At 32.4% G+C, this 19851-nt stretch overlaps 1 protein-coding gene across 2 annotated transcripts in view; it reads right to left on the reverse strand.

Annotated features, from left to right (window-relative positions):
• Window positions 1-19851, reverse strand: part of LOC145677526 (insulin-like peptide receptor) — a 495629-nt gene that overhangs the window by 23136 nt on the left and 452642 nt on the right. For both annotated transcript variants that reach the window (XM_081747998.1, XM_081748005.1), the window contains 6 exons: window positions 18181-18347; window positions 11436-11618; window positions 8837-8988; window positions 7186-7347; window positions 4798-4966; window positions 1349-1556 (listed from right to left, as the gene is read on the reverse strand). In XM_081747998.1, the coding sequence (XP_081604124.1) occupies window positions 1349-1556; window positions 4798-4966; window positions 7186-7347; window positions 8837-8988; window positions 11436-11618; window positions 18181-18347 (1041 nt within the window). The remainder of the gene's footprint in view (window positions 1-1348; window positions 1557-4797; window positions 4967-7185; window positions 7348-8836; window positions 8989-11435; window positions 11619-18180; window positions 18348-19851) is intronic.

Raw genomic sequence — 19851 nt, forward strand, 5'->3', positions numbered from 1 at the left:
TAAAGCAAATGATATCGAAAATATTCATTTTTTCAGTTTATTCAACTATTGATCACTTTTGATTATGAAAATCCTGGACCGTAAATGGGATGTTCACTGTGTGTAAGTGTTTAATATGCTGACAAAGCATTTGCTTCTAAGACTGAACTCAAGTAGTAAGAAGAGAAAATATATAAAATATATAACATCATCAAACAGAAACTAATTTCTTGATTCTTGTAAATAGACATCACAGACTACGAAATATCAGGAGCTTGGAAGATTAAGGGCGAACTCGAAAAATCTACTTTTTCCCCCCCTCACATAAGACAGGTCTGGACAACACATATATATCGTGTTTTGCCCTGGTGTGCCCTTAGTAATCTCACAGTTTCAAGATAAACAAAGATTCGCCCTTGGTATCTTAATGTATCTGCAAAACTTTCAGCTTGATTTCCCAACACCCCGATTTCAGGATTTGCCCTTTCTCTTTCAAGGTCCTGATATAACTCTTCACAATGTAGTTTGTTGAGCAGTGTAGCTTACTACTCGTAGCATCAATGATGGTGCGAGTTTCGTATCGCAATTGCCTACGGATATACATTCTTTTAGATATTTTAGGTAAAGTGATATCTTTATTATTTTTTTTTTCCATTTTATTCTATTTTTCTACTTCCTATCTGATGAAATATTTAGCGAAAGAATTTCAGAATTAAAGCAGTAAGAAATTTTTAGATTTAGAAACTTCCGAAATTAAAAAAGGGATAGATACGCAGATCGAAGATATAGTATCACAAATTATTCCTGTTTGATATCAAGTGTACTTTGGTTGTATGTATTTTGTTTATTTAAACTGCATTATAAGAATTAATTTTAAGTTCTGAAAACATTCCGACAGAGAATACATATTTCCTCATCACTAGTTAAATTTGTTTCTAAAATAGGTTATCTGAAAATATTTCGTGCTTCCAAACAATAGAAATGGGAACTCAAATAGTACCAACTGTACCGTTAGGACACTTTTGCGCACTTCTGATCGTACTATTCCTGTACATGTTCTTTATCATGATGTGTGATTGATAATTATGCGTATCACTCTAAGATGTGTCGTTGCTTTACTTACTTAAAATAGATTGATTAGCACTCGAAAGTGAGCCATTATAATCTATTAAGTCGACTTGCTTTTCCTGAATCATACTCATAGAATGGTTGTAAAGTAATTTAAGTTTCCCTTTTATATCATCTTTCGTGTAATAAAATCAATATGAATTTATTAATTATACAAATTTTACTTTAATTGGTATCAATATTATTTAACAATAATTGTACTTCTAACAAACTTTAATGATTGCATTTCAAAACTACTTACTTCATTACAGAAGCCTCATTAAGAAATTCAATGCGATCCCGATCCGAAGCTTGTTCGTTCACAGTTTTGACTGCACAACGTATTTCAGGTTGTCCTTCTTTAATATCCTTTGCTATTCCTTCATACACCATACCAAAAGAACCTTGACCCAACTCACGAATCAGTTCGATCTTCTTTCTTGAGACTTCCCATTCATCTGGGACATACACTAAACAAATTAAAGAAAAAATCGACATAAACTAAATACTTGTACTAATTTACTTTTACATGCTTTCAATTTTGCGAGAGTAATTTTACATACAGAATACACACAGAAGGTTTATATCGGACCGAACTAGGAACGCCGATGCCATATGGAAGATGACACGTCTGTTGTTGTAAGAGTAGTGTGTTTGAAGTCGTAGGTGGGTAAGTATCTTCAAATGACTCCTAAATTAAACCGTTACTGGAAGGATCCAGTACGTCATGGCCCATTCCCATGCTCGTTTTTCCTACGACCTAAAATGAGACAATGTCATGAGAATTAATTTGCACTGAGGGTGATTACTGCGAAAGTTATTGTGACTCGTCACATAAAACAGAAGCTCGTGGCAAAAAGCGTCCACAAAAAGCACAAGGAAAAGGGCTCCAAGCAAAGTTACACCGGTAGTGTTGCAGGACATCTGCTGATTGACGTGCTAAAAAAAAATTCACTGCTCAACATGCGATGGGTAAGTGGTTGAATTTTGTATCTTCCCTCAACTATGAACACAGCAAATTCGTGATGAGTTCCGGCTCAGGTTCGTCCGTAAGACTCACATACACCATCTGCTTCTGCGTTACATTGCAAAACGAACTACAGGAAACTGTATGAAAAGTATCTAACGTGGTTCAAATGGCAACCAGACGTCACAAAAGATGAAGCATACATCCTATTACTGTTAGTGGTCATATTTGCGCGCTTACATACTGTAACAAGGAAAAGGGCTCCAAGCAAAGCTACACCGGTAGTGTTGCAGGACATCTGCTGATTGACGTGCTAAAAAATATTCACTGCTCAACATGCGATGGGTAAGTGGTTGAATTTTGTATCTTCCCTCAACTATGAACACAGCAAATTCGTGATGAGTTCCGGCTCAGGTTCGTCCGTAAGACTCACATACACCATCTGCTTCTGCGTTACATTGCAAAACGAACTACAGGAAACTGTATGAAAAGTATCTAACGTGGTTCAAATGGCAACCAGACGTCACAAAAGATGAAGCATACATCCTATTACTGTTAGTGGTCATATTTGCGCGCTTACATACTGTAACAAGGATGGCAAGGGTCACTGCAACTTTGTTCACCAGTGTCGGTAAAGTTTCCTGCGTGGGTTCATGGTTGTTAGGGATTCAGTGATGTGGGGAACTTGCTGATACGCAAGGTTGATGAAAACGTAAAAATGAATGCAAAATACTTCCAGGAGTTCATTAACATACATATCTTTCGAATCGGTCCCTACAATTGATAGTGCGAACGCGAACCAGGCGAGGATCCATATGAACAAGGATTCAAGTCATAACGAAAGAACATATCTATGTTTTTATCAGGAAAAGGAACGAGAATTAGAATTCATTTATTCCGTTTCCGTTTCCTGTGAAAAATCCTATTGCCTGTCTAATGAATTCTACATCTCTGGCCTGTTGGAAAGATGTCTCAAACATCAGCGTCCGTGCACCCTTGCTCAAGAGTTTTATAATAAACAAGCAACATTGGGAATGGCGGCAAAACCCGCTTTGCACCCCCGCCCCCCCATAAAACACAAAATTAATCTGCAGCTTTAGGCTCTCTAGTAATTTTTCAGTTTTCAGGCATTCTTTAAATTCTGGTGGGAGATACAAACAATATAGGAAAAATACAATAAATTTACTACTTCATAATCATATACAGTGTCTAGTATATGTCTCACATAGAGATTTATTGAACTTAATTTTACATAATTGTACTTAGCACGAAGAATTCAAGCTATTCGTGGTGTTATTAACACTGCTAAACTATTTCTTCAATTTGAATTTCTCAATCGATTTTGCAAAAATTATTTGGTTACATATCCATTGACATATATAATTATTAGTACTGCGATTTAAAACAAATACAACCTCAGTAACGATGAAAAATTAACTGGCTTCATTTTTCATATATTTATCATATTTATTAACTTGTAAAATAGGAGCAAGATAATGCTTTATGCTGCAATGAAATCCAAGCATACATTCGACTTCTATCATTTCTAAAGCAAATGAAATTTCAGTCGATTATTCATTCTCAATACCAAGACGCAGACCTACTGCTTAACGTAGAATCTAAATCACATCTCCTACTGGATATCCTGTGTGGAAGAAGCATTGATCTACGAGGAAGCTGCAAAACATACATACATTTCCACAAGTCTAGTGAGAACCGAATTTACTGAACCCTATGTGAGTATTCGTCGCCTGAAACCTACCCTACATGATTTGACAATTGACAGTTCTCTACTTATTCGTATTTTATAATTATTACTTTGAATTACAAGTCTAATATTTATATATTTGTCTCTGACTTTGTATGCATGCCATTGTGTGGAGCAATCAAAAATCAGCACAGAACTGAGAGGCTTCACTCTCAACCTTCCTCCTCTCCTCGCCTGCCAACAGCAAGGAGGTACGTAGATAACACTTTTTTGTTTTTAATTACGTTAAAAGTGTGTACATAAGGGTAGGCATTTATAAAGAACTGTTCCGTGAAGTACGCTGACGCGAGAAAAAGCCATGCCAGAATACGAGAACAGAGGGCAAAATCAAACATCAAGACTTACGCTGTTACCAAATCTTTCATAAATATCAGTGAGGGTTGCAGACTCCATATTAAATAACTAAATTTTTGTTCGGTCGTTCTTCATTCCCATACGGGAATAAATTTCTATAATTAATTGTATTCATTAATTATTATTTTTATATCAATTGGTAAGGCACTTAACTTTGCGACCACAGAGCTGCCTCTTTATTTAACAGAGACGATGAATTTCTAAGATGTATTTGTACGAGGGTAGAACAAAAGAATAAATCCCATCCCCACCAGTGATCGAACCTGAGCCGCTCGAATCCTAGATAGACGCCTTATTGACTGCGTCAACGCAGTTCTTGCTGCTAACTATAAGTTTGTTTTATTTATAACTCGACAACTCTAATTAAAAAACTCCATATTTTATTTTAACTGATCACTTGACTTTGTGTTATTACGATTAGTTAACTGCATCTCTTTTGCACAGTAGTTTTGTTCAAATACTGCATGATTAAAAAGTGGCGATAAAGTAAGGAAAAAACTTATTAAAATATTACATAAAAGCAAATTATTGAAGAAGAAACTTGAAACAGTAGAAGAAGGGAAAGGAAAAATCGCCAAAACATTGAGATCTTATTAATTGAAATTATATTTGGCTCATTTACCTGAACTGAAATACTCTGGATTTACTGATGCAATCAACTTCTTGTTACGAACTCTGGAATCATGTTTCCTCTTCCAGTAGAACAAAGCACCAGTAACAACTCCAATCAGTAGAATCAACGTCAAAGGAAGTGCCACAGTAAGCCCAGTGTAGGTATTAGACGGACTCTCCTGAAAATGAATGTTTTTGTTACTCATCCTTATATAACACAGCAGAGATTAGATATACAAATTCACTTTACTATTCTGAGAAAGTGTTAAAGAGTATTTGAATATTTATAGTATAATAGTGGTATGAAAATAAATAACAGTTATGGTTCACTGGAAGAAAACAATTAAAAAAAAAAAAAAACTAAATTAACCCTTAACTATTGACCAGATTTCTGTTGTTTACATTTTGTTGTGATGTTGACTAAACTCACCATCGTATAACCTTAAACTCTGAGGTATGCGTCATTCGAGTGTCTACTTTTCGTGTGGTAACATGTCGATATCGGGTTTTCTTGTGAAACAATAAAAAAGTTATAAAAGCAAGACAGACTGACCTTACCATTTACTTCACAAAGTAGATTGTTTCAACTGAAGATTAACAATTTTTTTGGTGGTCTACAAGCGAAATAAGAAACAGATGAAGGAACTATAAAGAGTACATTAATAATATATTTTATCAACACCAAGATAAGAAATACTAATAGAGCGAACTGTACTAATCAACTGAAATATATTCACATTTAATTTACTTGAAAAATTATGATTAGACCTAGGTACAATGCTTAAGTTAAACATGCAAAAAGAGATTAAAATCCATTTTTATGGTCTAACGACATTTACAAAATATTTGAAAATAAAATCCTAACACAGATCCAAGAAAGATGGAAATGGCGAATGGCAGAGACTTCATAACAAGGAACTGCATAATTTATACCGTTTACCACACACTATTTAGGCTATTGAGTCTAGGGGGATCAGGCGGACAGATCATCTAGCCAGAATGAAAGAAACTACGAATGCTTTTGAAATTTTAACTGAAAACCAATTCAGAAAAATACTCTTAGATTCAAAGAAATAGAACCTAGAGGCAGATATAAGTTAATGTTAAGATGGATTTCGCAGAAATATGAATACAAAATAAAAACTGCATCCAGTTGGGTAAGTACAGAGATTAATGGAGACCTTTTATGAATGTGGCATTGAACCTCCAGGTTCCATATGCCATAGAGTTAGTTAGTTAATGAAACTCATCATGAAAATATGTATTTCTTTAAACTTTTTCTCTTCACAATGTCAGAACAAGCTAAAGCAAGTTTATTTGATGGAAGATCAACTAGAAGTTGCATGTAAGTTTAACTTCTGTTACAAAAGAATTAGAAGTCTTAGGATATGTATTTTAATTAAAGTAACTTGATAAGAATCCAGTTGGAGGTAGGTAATAACAATATCTAAAAAATCATCTCAATTGGTTTTGAAATTTTCCCGTCATTTGATGACAAAGTCCTTTTCATTTTTATATAATAGATTTCAAAGTACGTAAGTCACATATGTGTACTAAATTAAAAAATCTATATCTTCAACTGAAAGACAGGAGTTTGAAACAGCCTTCACAAAAACAAATAATTTGAGCTAAATATAAATTACCAGTAATTTGGATAAAAATTAGACACAAGTCACATGTACAAAAGGTTTTCCCTGAATTAGAAAGGGCTTCCTCTGAATAGAAAGGGAACAAATATTTGTAAAATAAATAAAAGAAAACAAGAGATTAGGAGAAAAGGTAGATGATAAAGTTTTATAAATACGAAATTTGCTTTTTTTTATTTTTTTATTTTATTATTATTATTATTATTATTATTATTATTATTATTATTATTATTATTATTATTATTATTATTATTATTATTATTTCTTGTTAAGAAAATGTTGTCACTAACGATGTCTGTAGTTCGGCAAATGTAAATAATCTTGCAACTTATGTGGGGAAATTGTTTGATTATTGAGGATCATTAGGTAGTTTTCCTCTATTATATTTAGGTGCCTTAATAATTTATCTTATATTCATGAGCTCAAAAAGTATCTATTTTCCATTTTGCATTTGCTAGAAATTAAATATGAAAAGCACGGGGAGCATTCTGACTTATAATTTCACCGAAAGTCTGTGAGATCCGTAATCTCTAGACCTGTTCCTAAGATACCTAAGATATTATCTATACATAAGGCAATCACCTCCTTAACATAGACTAGAACACATAACATAAGTAAAGCTAAAGAATCCTTCTGTTGATCCTTCCATTATTTATTAGTACATCAAGACAACTGAACATAAGCTGATATAACTTTTACTACAAAACCGATTATATAAATGAGCCTAATATATCAGATTTACTGTTACTCACCAATATTACAAAATATTTTTCCTCACTGTAATATCCATCACCAGCCAGTGACGTTGCCTTCAACCTCAAACTGTAGTTGCCAGGAGGGAGTTTCTTTAAGGTATAGCTCTCCTTGTGCTCTTCAAACTGGAGTCTAGTTATGCATACAGCAATTGTTTTTGCCTGAAAATAAACACATAAATAAATATTCGCTGTAATATGCTTCTTAACTATTTATTACTGCCTCTCAAAACTATGTAGAGTAAGATTTTGAAATAATTTCTTTTCAACATTAACAGAAATTTAGGAAAACAAATGTTAAAGGATGAAAAAGAGGACAAGACGGGCTCATTCCTTCTCATCCAACTATTATTTACGTGTTATTCTAAAAATTCAGTCTATGTGATAATCCATCATATTAATATATTCTTTTACTTCTCAAGCTAACATTCTTTCAAAGCTCTATAAAGTATATATATATTAATATTGATGATTTCATCACTATTAAGAAATTTATTTCTTTTCTATTGTTTTTAATATCCAACTACATATTTTTTCATCACAATGAAGATTTAATTTGAAGGTCATCATTTACAAAACGAAGATCCTTCTAGACACTTAATAGATCTCGTCAATGATAAATGAAAAACGAAATAACAGCTCACTATTATATTTCATATTAAAAAAAAAAAAAAAAAAACTTTCCTTAACATTTCTTATACTGTATTTCTTTATACATTTTTTAAATCAAGATTCATTTAGAAGTAGTCTTACTATCGAAGTTATTTTTCCATTATTCTATGCTTTCAACTAATTTTCTCCCAAAATGAGAATCAAACGAAAAACAGCAGTCGGTGCATAAATAAACAATCTTACTTATGACGCAGAGCCATGCGTTTTATTTACGGACTGAAATACCTGTATATTTGTGTACATGTCAATTATATTCGTGACATTATGTTGGGTGATAAATGAAATACAATTAATCTTTGAATCAATATCCAAACCATGTATCTCTGAATCAATATGTATAGATTTACCCAGAGGAAATTATTTATTATTGTCTGCGTTATATCTCAGAAAATCACAAAGAAAGCTCATTGAACATTGATGAATATTTATTTTTTTGGGGATACGTGAAGGCTTGTGTTCAGACCCAAGTTCAAAATGTGGATGATCTACGAAAGAATTATCGATGCTTGTGGATCCGTGACACCTTAAATGTTAAGCAACACCGCGAGAGAGGTTGAGTACCGTTTTGATGTTTGCCTATGGCACACATGGAGGTGTACTGAGGTGAGTTGAGTGACTTTTTTTTAATGCTGGATATAAAATTCTATTCTGTAAGACACAATACTCTATATGTGATGCAACCATACTATCGTGTGAACTAACCAAATTGTTCAAACAACTTTAAGTAATATTTAACATATACATAACTATTTAACTTGCACAGAGCAAGAATAAGGTCACCAGTTCCTCAAGACATAACGGTTAACGTATAGTTCAAGGAGTACAAGGGTTAGTGCATACTACTATAAACACATTACCTAATGTTATGAGTTGAAGAAAATATATTTACGAACAAATATCACTTCAACTAGTTCTAAATATCCTAAGTAAAAGCATTCTTTGCTTATATAAATTCCTGAAGACTACATATTCCACTTACATTTTCAACATCGAGTTGGTTATATTCCAGATGATATGCTACAATGACACCATTTGGATCTTTAGGCTTCTTCCATTTTACTTTTACACTTCCTAGAGTTTCATTTGATACTTCTATATCATCAGAAGTAAGAGTTATATTATCAGCTTCATCTGTCAAAGATATAGTACAAAGCCAAATTAGTAAACAAAGAATTCAACTAGTTAATAAACTTTATGTCTAACAAATCCATACTTGTTAAAAGAGATGCAACAAAAATATTTACTAAACCACATTTATTCATAGCTCAAACAAATTCCTTTAACTTACTAGAATATTGACTCAAAAGGTTCCATAATTGTAGAAGAAACATTTAACCAACTAAAGTACAAGCGAGAGTAGTCAGTCGAAGCAGCAGTTGTTAGTATAAACGTGACCATTACTTTCTCACGTTTATATATATATATCTCAACACAAAGTGTTATTTTTAATGATAAATTATATATAAAAGAAAAATTTAATAATTAAAGGAAGAATACCATGGTGTTAGCATATTTTAATCTTATGTCAGTTCATAAGTTGTTATTTTTTACTATTTTTCAATAGTTAAAGATTCAGTAATTACATTGAAATTCTGTATTACGCTGCTTCAACATATCGAAAAAAATAAGTTTCTTGTAAAGAAGGTAACTAATGTATACTTTCCTCTAACATTCGTTAAGGGTTACTTTCAGCGTATTTGTTACATAATATTTAGAACAGTGTTTGTATTGGACGTAATTCGCAATGTAATTTCTATACCGACATTACCATTTGTTTAATTTCATCATATATTAAGAAGAACGAACTAGCCATACAATCCACGAAAGGCTCAGATTAAACAGTAGCTTATAACACATTCGATAATAATAATAATAATAATAATAATAATAATAATAATAATAATAATAATAATAATAATAATAATAATAATAATAATAATAATAATAATAATAATAATAATAATAATAAAGTCACAATTACAATTAAATAAGGAACACACCATCACACTAATAGTGACAAAAGTGATCTAAACGCAAGAGCTGTATAAAAAGAATAATAGTTAGACATTACAGGGAAAGTTGGCTCCTTAGAAGTTTGGGTGTATCAGCGAAGACTGAGGGGATTACAATTTCCTACTCGGCTCCCATAGTCTTTATTTTAGAATTTCACAACCGGAATTTGCCACCTCGTAGTTAAAGAATTGGTCTCAAGAGAAATTTGCAGCAATTGGTAGAATGATATGTCCGCCCTTTAAAAGCCATCGCATATTTTGGAACAACTGGAGATATATCCATATTTCTCTCAATGCTTTTCAAGTATCTTCTTAGGGTGACGCACAAGAAAAGTAGTACTAGCCATTCGCATAAACGGAAGTACATCATAATCATTACTCCTTAAATAAGTTTTAAAAAAAACGAAATTACTTTTTTAAACAAAACTTGCGGCGGTCGAACTCGGAAATTGAAAGCATTAAACAGTGTTTTATCCATAAACATATTTAAGGACGAAGGCAGCAAATATTTGTTTTTTGAATAATAAGCAGAAGAGTAATGCAACATAAGATAGGAAACAAATAATGATCTTCAATTCACCATAATATTCCCATCTGTCAAGATATAGATTAAATTGGGAAGTTATGAGACCATGAATACCACTTTTAATCTTCTACAACACTCTACATCTCGAATAAAAATAAATAAATAGTCTAGGAAACATTCAACAGCTATAGTAATAACTAAAGAACATCTTTTTGCTAACAGATTCTCTCGTCTTCCCATAGTTCTTTTCTCTTTAGGGTTACCAGTAACCCAGTTTACAGTTCTTGTACTCAACTTTTCATCCGAGTTCATTGGGTGTCCTAATTCGTAAGATACTTTCCTGGGTTCATTTTTCTTGATATGGATATCCATACACCATAATTTTCCAAAAATATCAGAAAAGTTACGCTGATAAAATGCCAACTCTACAAGGAAACTACTGCACAGAGAATAATATTATCATCAATAACAGAGATATAAGAACTTAAGAGAATCTAAGAAGTAAAAATCACCTTTCGACAGTTGAGAACCTAAAATCGTAAATGTATTATTTTCTAAAATGGCCAACTGTTATACATAGATCAATTACATTTAACGCTCTACCACTAGCGTAAACTTGTTCGTAGGGAGAGTATCCCATAGTACTATGAAAAACACGAACAGCAATCAATTCTCGCAAAAAATAAATAAATAAATAAATAAAAAATAAAAATATATAAATAAGAATAAATAAATAAATAAATAAATAAAAATAAAATAAAATAAAACTAATACACTACGTAAATCTATACATTTAGTACGAACTGTATACCTCATTAATAGGTTATCCAATGTATTTTATATTTTTTTCTTTTCTATTTTCTTTACTTTTTGTAAGTTTAGAAATTATTTTTATAATTTTACCAGTATATTATGTGTTTTTCTTTTCTTTTTCTTCATTTTTCTTGTAGGTTTTGAAATTATTCTTTTAATTTTCACAATCATATAGCCATACAGCAAAAGTAGTATAACGTAACGGTATATTATGAATTAGAACATACCCAGTTTCAGTGTTCTTGCTGTTATTATGACTGGTATACTGCAAAGGTATTTGTCTCCCTCAAGCATTTCTGGATCAGGATCTCTGCAGGCTTCAATACTGATCTGGTATTCACCGAAATGTTTTAGACTTCGTAGAATATACTCGGTACGAGTTACATTGATCTCAAATCGACGGTAGATACCTAGCAATAGAATATTTACATAAAGAGCAAATATTATACTAAAATAAATAACATGAAGTAAATAACTGATGGAATGCCATGGTTCAATGTCCGAAAGCAATATGCTAAATAAATAGTCAGAATACAAGAAACTCTTCTTTGTTCATACCTAGTCTATTTTTCATAATATTTAGATTATACTTGAACTTATTAAAGTAATAAGCAAAAATAAACCTTTCGTTTTCATATTCGAACAGCGGAGCTAAAAGAGACAGTAACGTGAAATATAAAGGAGAATGAAGGATTGCAGATGATTCAAACATAGTAGTGCTACAGAAAATACATATACCTGTAAAATCACGGCAAACAAAGAAGTTTCCATCAGCAGTAATTTTAAATAGTCATATTACGGTACCTATTTTTGGGAAGATAGTAGATAGTTGTCTTGTTACTTTGATGGTAGAATTACGTTATAAACGAAACCAAGAGTAAATACGAGTCAGTAATTTCAGATGGAGGTAGTAGAGGACTAGAGATAAATAGAGAAAAGTTTTTAAAGGCGTTTCAATAAGTTCGATAAACAACTATGAGTTATCAATTTCAATGAAGCCTAATGTAATACTAATTTTTTAGATAACGTATGACACGTCTTACGCTTCAGGTATTAGTTTAAAAAGGAATTGGAATTATTATGTTAGCAAGAAGTATCAGAAAAAGTTGATTATACAAGTTGGGCTACGACACTAGTTTAGTAAGAGTAGTGGTTCCCGTCGTCTCTGTATGTATTTCAAACGTATATGACTCTAGTGGCTAAAAGAATAACTTACCCCTTACCAAAAATTGAAATTTTTATTGAATAAGCTGAGCAGTGTGGCCTTCTATGAGGTATTAGACCTAAAACAAGATTATTTAAAGCTGTAAGTGTGAAAGATGTCACGAAAGTTTTAAAATACTCTGTGAAATCTCTTTAGGTATAAAGACTACCCTTCGCTCCCAATTGCTTTACTCAAATATTGAAGAAATTTATGGATGATATCATCAAAGTTAGACAGAGATTATTTAAATTTCTAGAATCGTCATTTACCAGCATTCCGAAATTTCTTTACTTTTTGAGCTGTCTAAGAAAGAATGAAAATGGTGCTGATCGGAAGATCATCAACGAGAATTTCAAACAATCGATAATCTTATAGAGAAAGCTGAAGCTTTACATCCTTCTAAACTGGACAAGCAGCTTTTTATTATGACAGATGTTTCTCCTTATGAGATCGGTCCTCTTAAATGACGTGGGCAGTAAATTACAAAGACGGCGTCCTGCGCATCGGCTATTCTACCATCGGAAACATAACTGCCCAAATTTTGAGAAAGATGACTAGTATATTATCTTTGCGATAAAGAAGTTCCATAAATTTATGTTTAGTATGTGAGGTCCTTCAAGATACTCTCCGATTTCCAACCAATGCCCTGGACTTTTGGCGTTTAGGGATTTTCTAGCATTACTTCATTTAGTGTGTTACAATGTTTGTATTATTTTCACAATTATTTCAAAATTATGTACATCACAGACGTTTACGTGACTGATTTTCTTTCTAGATTTCCGTTGAATGTAGAAGGAATTCTAAAGTTTTTAAACAGTATGTAAAAGAAGTAAATAGTTTTTATAAATCATTAAAGAAACAGGTGCTGCTCAAAGCAAAAGTGTGTGGATATATCAATGAATGAACTGGGCTAAAAATGAGTGGCCTAACAGATTGGTCGTATAAATAAAAGCGAGCGAGTACTTAAAACTCACAAATTCGGAGCAAATCCTCAGTTTCGTATAAATAAAAATAATTCTACTCAAGCTACTCGTGAGCGAATCCTCATTGTATTTTGCTGGTGAGCAACTGCTCTAGATTTGGTATAAATAAAAGAGAGCAAATGCTCATTTTTTGGAGTAAGTGCTTAAGATTTTTTGAGGTTCCTCTGTACCTTGCTCAGCTTACTCAACAAAAGTTGTTAAAAGCGAAATGGCCGAGTTGATAGTGATTTTCAAGAGAAGACATAAAGAGTATAAATTGCGAAAGGACTCTAATGTTCATAACTATAAAGAATTGTACAGATTAAAGCGGAAAATGTTAAATGGCTTCCACAACAATAATGTTTTCCGAATCAATGCTTTGCCGATGTGGCTGCCAACGGTTTATCAACCCCGATCTGTATTCCTCCTGGAAATACTGCAGGAATTACTTTAGGAAGTGAAATCTAAATAAAGCAAACCTAATATAACCACAGCAAAGACAAAAATATTAGAAAATATTATCTTTTTCCTTGTAAATTTTGATGTGTATCCAAACTCTTTATTTCAAATACAGTCTTGTTCAAAAAATATTTGCTGCCTGTCTTACTTTGAAAAGTCATATTATAGCAACTCCACGTAGGAAATGTACTTTTTTGGCTGTAAATAAAGACCTTGATTGGCTAAACAAAATATACGTTTATTTGATTAACTACGACTTGGGTAAGAGTATAGTACTTTTCGAAGTGAGGTGGGTGACCCAAGTTTTTTTTAACAAGACTGTACAATGAGCAATGTGTTACTAAATTACATTTCTTACATCATAAATAAGTCTGTTTTACTATTTCTAAAGCAAACTATCCTAACTTTACTCAATCTAAAGTCAGTTGTGTCCGGGGTTCACCAGTTATCTGCACTCTTTCCATATATTATAAAAAATAGTATATTAAAAATGGTGCGTCTCATACGATAGTGAGAATTTATCTACAATTTTGTAAATTTCTTATATACTGTGAGGATCCCCACATCAGGACAAGAGCACATGTCAACACAACACGTAATATTGATTATAAAAAGAAGAGCAGAAGAGAAGCCGCCACAAAAGGCACCGAGGATCGCCGAAAGAAGACGGACCTCACGGAAGGACCCGAAGAGGACAGATAAAAGGCGGACCACCGAGGGAACCAAGATCAGTCGTCCAACTGATCAAATCACCTACACCGCCCTGAGGTCGCACTGGACTAGGGGTACACTTAACCTTCCCGAGGTCGCACTGGACTAGGGGTCCTTTCTACAACCAAGCCTCGCGAAGCTGCCTTGAGCTGAGGGGGCTAACCTTCAAGACTTACCAAAACCGACAGGTGCCTTGGAGACTGCCTTTAGAAAAGGGGCACCATGCAAACACCTATCTCCTCTCATTTGGATAATAACAAGAGAGACACTATTTTACTCTTTGTAATCAAAGACGTTTTGTATTTAACAAATTTTATAATAAATTGGTGAAGGGGATAAATCTCGGACCATTATTGACTCTACCAAAATCATTACAATACAGTCATTTTATAAAAATATTTTTCCCGATTCCATCTTTGATAATAATAATATGATATAGAGGTCGGCGTCGAACAAAGAAACTGAAGGTGTTTGTCGACGGAGTGTTGAACAACGTAGCAGCTTTCCTTTTATGCCAAATGAGTATGGTTTGACGGGGAGTAACTTTGGCAGGATCACTTGGAGAAAATTTTGTGTTATTATTAATAATAATTCGAAAATTAACCAACAATTTCAACAAACATATAAATGTGATAGAATAGTAAACGCAAAGGAGGATAACTGCGCAATAAACAACACGCTTTTTCTAGTGTTTCTCCACACATTCTCTATTAAAGAAATTCTGACTTAATTTAATACACCATCTGAACATTTGACGTGACTATTGAAGACCCGGGCCCTAGTTATAAGGCAAACGGAAAAATGTATTTACCTGCTGATCTTGATACGCATGGATTTGATTCTGAGTGCGGGAGATCGAGAAATTTTGTCTCCCATTGCTTTAACATAATTGATCTGTTTCCATTACGTTTGACATCAGATTTCTACTTCAATCTTGTTTTCATATTTTTAATCTCTCTCTTTTTTTTTTTTTTTTTTTTTTTTTTTTTTTAATTTAACTCTCTGTAAATAGAATTTTAAATTCCTGCTCCAGTTGACTTTTTATATTAGCCATTGCAACAGTTTTTCTCCGTTCACTTTCTGGAAGATGAACTTTTGTTAGGATATCTTTATTTGCAGACGCTCCACGAATCGATTCTGAAAATAGTGACTTTCCTCAACCGTATTTGAAAGGATTTTCAGTCAAAAATGGCGTACTTTATTTTCGACCCTATATAAGCTACAAACATTCCAAAGTATTCTGAGACTGTTTTTTCATTCAAGTGGTTAAATACCTTAAAAATAGTTTTATGCATAAATGCCTTGTATACATTGCTAAATATTTTGGAATTTGAATCTCAAAACCAGCTTTATTTGTAAATAATTTTGAATGTTTGAAATTAAGAACTCTTCTTCCCTCTATTGTAGAAAGCAGACAAGACAGTAAGTTCATTGAGCACTTGCTACATGTCACGGAGCATTTGCTGAACGAGTAGAGGAAAGTTTTATTTATACCAAAACAAAGAGCAGGTGCTAGATACTCAGCTTGCTCACGAGCAAATGCTCAGAAGCAAGTGCTTGTTTTTATTTATACGACCCATTACCTCACTATTTAAAAACTAACTACTTTCACATATACTTTAGACAACGGTTGAATTTTGAAATTATCAATAAATGTTTAAACTCTGGAGGCCTACTCTTACTGAAGATATTCATTGTTATTTTGAAGCTTGCAATATTTGAAAGGCGGTAGCTAATAGTCGACCTAAAAAGGAGCACAATTCGTGGCTGTCATCACAAACCATTTAGAATCCAGTTAGACTAGTTTATTTTTATTCGAGCATACATTCTTGATTTTACAGCACAACTATTAAAAATGGATTAAAACATGATTAGTGGAGTCTATCAGTATCGAGAAACATTTGAAAAAATTAGAGGAAGGTTTTCTTAATAGTTTTGCTTAGGACAACCTTTTAAATTTTGGTTTTAGTAAACTATTGCAGGGATAAGGAAGTAGGGTTAATTTATGATCATCCTTACAATGTCAATAGCAACGGGATAGCCGAAAGAGCAGCAGAATCAATAATAAAATTTTTGGAACATAAATATTTAGAAAACAACAGTAAAGTAACTAAGGCTTTGTTATAAAATAGTTAGAAGATGTCAATATTGCCTTACTTTATAAGGATTTGGGAGATTCTAAGAATACTATCGCCAGTAATTTGCTGAGTTTTAAGCCGAAAACGTGACTCAATAAATGAAATACTACTGAAAACAGTGGAATGATAATAGATGAACAATAACAAAAGGAAGGTAACAGTTCGAGTTAGTGGAAGGCGTAATGGAAAGGAAACTTTGAAAGAAACAGTTGTTTGGGTAGATACTTAATGCGTAAGGTTAATATACCTAGATTCCTTAAGGATATTCTACGTATTAAGTAGAATGACTTACAACACTTCGAATGTGTTAGTTGATGGCGTTATACGAAAATGTCAGGCACATCAGATGCAAGATGGTAAGTTTTTGAAAGTGCATATACCGAGAGAAAGTGGAACGTATACGAAATACGGACAGATGGTTGAGAGAGGAGGTTGAAAGGAATGAAAATCAAGATAGTAGGATTAGAGAATACCATGAAGTAGAAAGTGCTCACTTCGAAGAAAGTAATGCCAGAAAGTCAACTAGAGAAACCTAATCGTTCGGGTTACGAGAAAGAAATAAGTTATAGGAGTGTGTTTATAAGTGGGTAAAAAATGTTAAAGGAACTGATACTAGCAAACTGGAAGAAAAAAATACATTCTCAAAAGAACAACAAATATAGAGCCTGTTTTCGATGTATTTTAGCAGACAAAAATTTGTGGTCATCGCATATGATCATTCAGCAGTGCTCTAAAATTGATTTAATTGTTACTAATGCTTAAAGTAACAAACTATGAAACTTGGGAAAATTTATCTATAAAGTGGTATTAAATGTGCAATGTTTCTAAAGAAATATAGGAACAACATATTAGAGACAGTATTTTCAAGTAAATAATTTTTCGATATTTTAAATGGTTGGAAAAATTTTATGGCATTAAACTCTTAGTCTAGTGATAACAACACTACTTTTAATTTCTCAAGTATTATGAGCATTATAAACAATTTGTTGCCGATCAATTCAAATAGTTAAATTATATTAATATGAAGGTAAGAAATTATTAGTGAAAAAAGACTAGAATAATATAATGTTTACTAAAATATTAGTTCAAAAATTGAAACCTGAATCACTTTGTAAAAAGAAAGAAATATGCATATAATATTAACAGAAGTAGCATGCAGAATCAACTCGTAATCTGACTGATTTCTATATTTACAGTATCAATGAATTATTTCCTGCTATTCCCTTACAATAACACTATCAATATGTTTATTTCTGCAAGCATATACAAGCAAATATGGATGAGAACACACATCAGAACATTTTTTAACTCATATAGTATGGACAAAAGTGCTTCCGAAATAATTTTAAAAAGGGTTGTAACTGCGTTTGACATAGGTCTCAACAGCTAGGATAAGTTTACTTTCTCAATAAAGCAAAAATCTGACCACATATTGCTTGGGAATTGTAAAATCAGTCTGATAAGACTTTATGTATCAGATTGCTATTAGTGAACATACCACCAACAGTCTCATTCTTGCTACTGTTGATCGAGGGTCTTTGGGTTACCACTTCCTCTTGAACATTTGGAAAAATCTCAGGTGTCCCATCATTCTGATATCTAAGTAATAAAGTATCCTCACGTACTGGCTTTTCATTCAAAGCCTCGCGCTTGTTTCTTCTTGGTCTGAAATCACAAAAGCAAATTTATTAAATTTATATACATAAAGGAAGGTAATGAGACCTTAGAACTGTGTTTAAAACTAAGAAACTTACTGTACATAATATGGATGCGAATTCGAATGCACTAATATACAATTAGAACAGAATAAAGTAATCGCATATCTTCAAAATATCTGACTTACTTGGCTTAGCACAGGAATGGATTCAACAATCTGTTGTTTCTGCGACACTGAACACCGAGTTTTTTAAGATATAAAATTAACCAGTTAACAAGTAGGATACATCCGAGTTCACAGGACTTGAGTTAGCCATTAATTTGATCAAGAAGTTTGGTTACCTATATTCAGTTTATAAAATAAAAGCACACCAAGGACTGGAGGTTGCAAAGAAAAGAATCAGTGCACATTCTACTAGAAAAACTGATACTACCCAATCGATGTTGCAATTGTTAATAGTTAACGAATTAATATCAGTAAGAGTCAACACAAAAAGAGCTTTATAATACTTTTATCTTTTTCTTAACTTTCAATTTTAAGTGTGAACTTTAAAAATAGTAATGTAATAAGTATATCCAAGTTAAATATTTGTTGGAAAAGAAAGAAAAAAAGCACTTTCTTATACTGATTTTAGTCATTATATTATTATTATTATTATTATTATTATTATTATTATTATTATTATTATTATTATTATTATTATTATTATTATTATTATTATTATTATACAAAAATAACCACTTTTTAGTGTTCTGGAAACTACCATAACTAAGGGTTTATTAAAAATTCATCATGAAACTTTTCTCAATTAGTTACGTTAGTAATTTCTCATAAAACAAATTCCAACTGACCAGAAGTTTTTTAAAAGAAGAAAGAAAGATCCTTACTTATTTTAGTTTTTGACACCATCCTCAAGTATTCAAAACAGTAAGCAACTGAGGTGAATGTACAATACAATTAGATCCACATAGAGAAGCTGCAGATATAAAGAAAAATTAAGATGATCTATTTATTTATTTATTGGAAAGATCTCGGGTATGCTGTCGTTCTGATATTCAAGTAATAACGTATCTTCACGTACTGACTTTCCATTTGCAACCTTGTGCTCTTTTTCTTGTTGTCTGTAATCACAGAAACAAATAAATAAAAAAAATCAATATGAACAAAAGATAATCAAATCTCAGAACTTTATTCAAAGAATTTATTTTGGACCAAGCAAACAAAGCAACTGAAATTTGCAATATATTATTTATATTAGAATATCAACGTGAAGAAATGTTATCTTCTAGGACAGACATATCAATTCGCGACCCTTGGCTCATTTTTCTGCGACCTCGATTCGTACTCCGAGAAAATAACGGTAAATGTGTAATTTACAGTGTAAACGATTCATCTCATTTATGAAAAGGAACAAGTCCCCAGCGAGATCCAGGTTAGCAGACCTTCATCTGATCTCTGTTCTAAAACTTGCTAGTACGAACAGCATGTCTCCAGACACTCGAAAGCTGGATG

This window comes from Thermobia domestica, chromosome 2 (assembly GCF_964235325.1).
Source record: "Thermobia domestica chromosome 2, izTheDome1.hap1.1, whole genome shotgun sequence".
NCBI classification, from domain to species: domain Eukaryota; kingdom Metazoa; phylum Arthropoda; class Insecta; order Zygentoma; family Lepismatidae; genus Thermobia; species Thermobia domestica.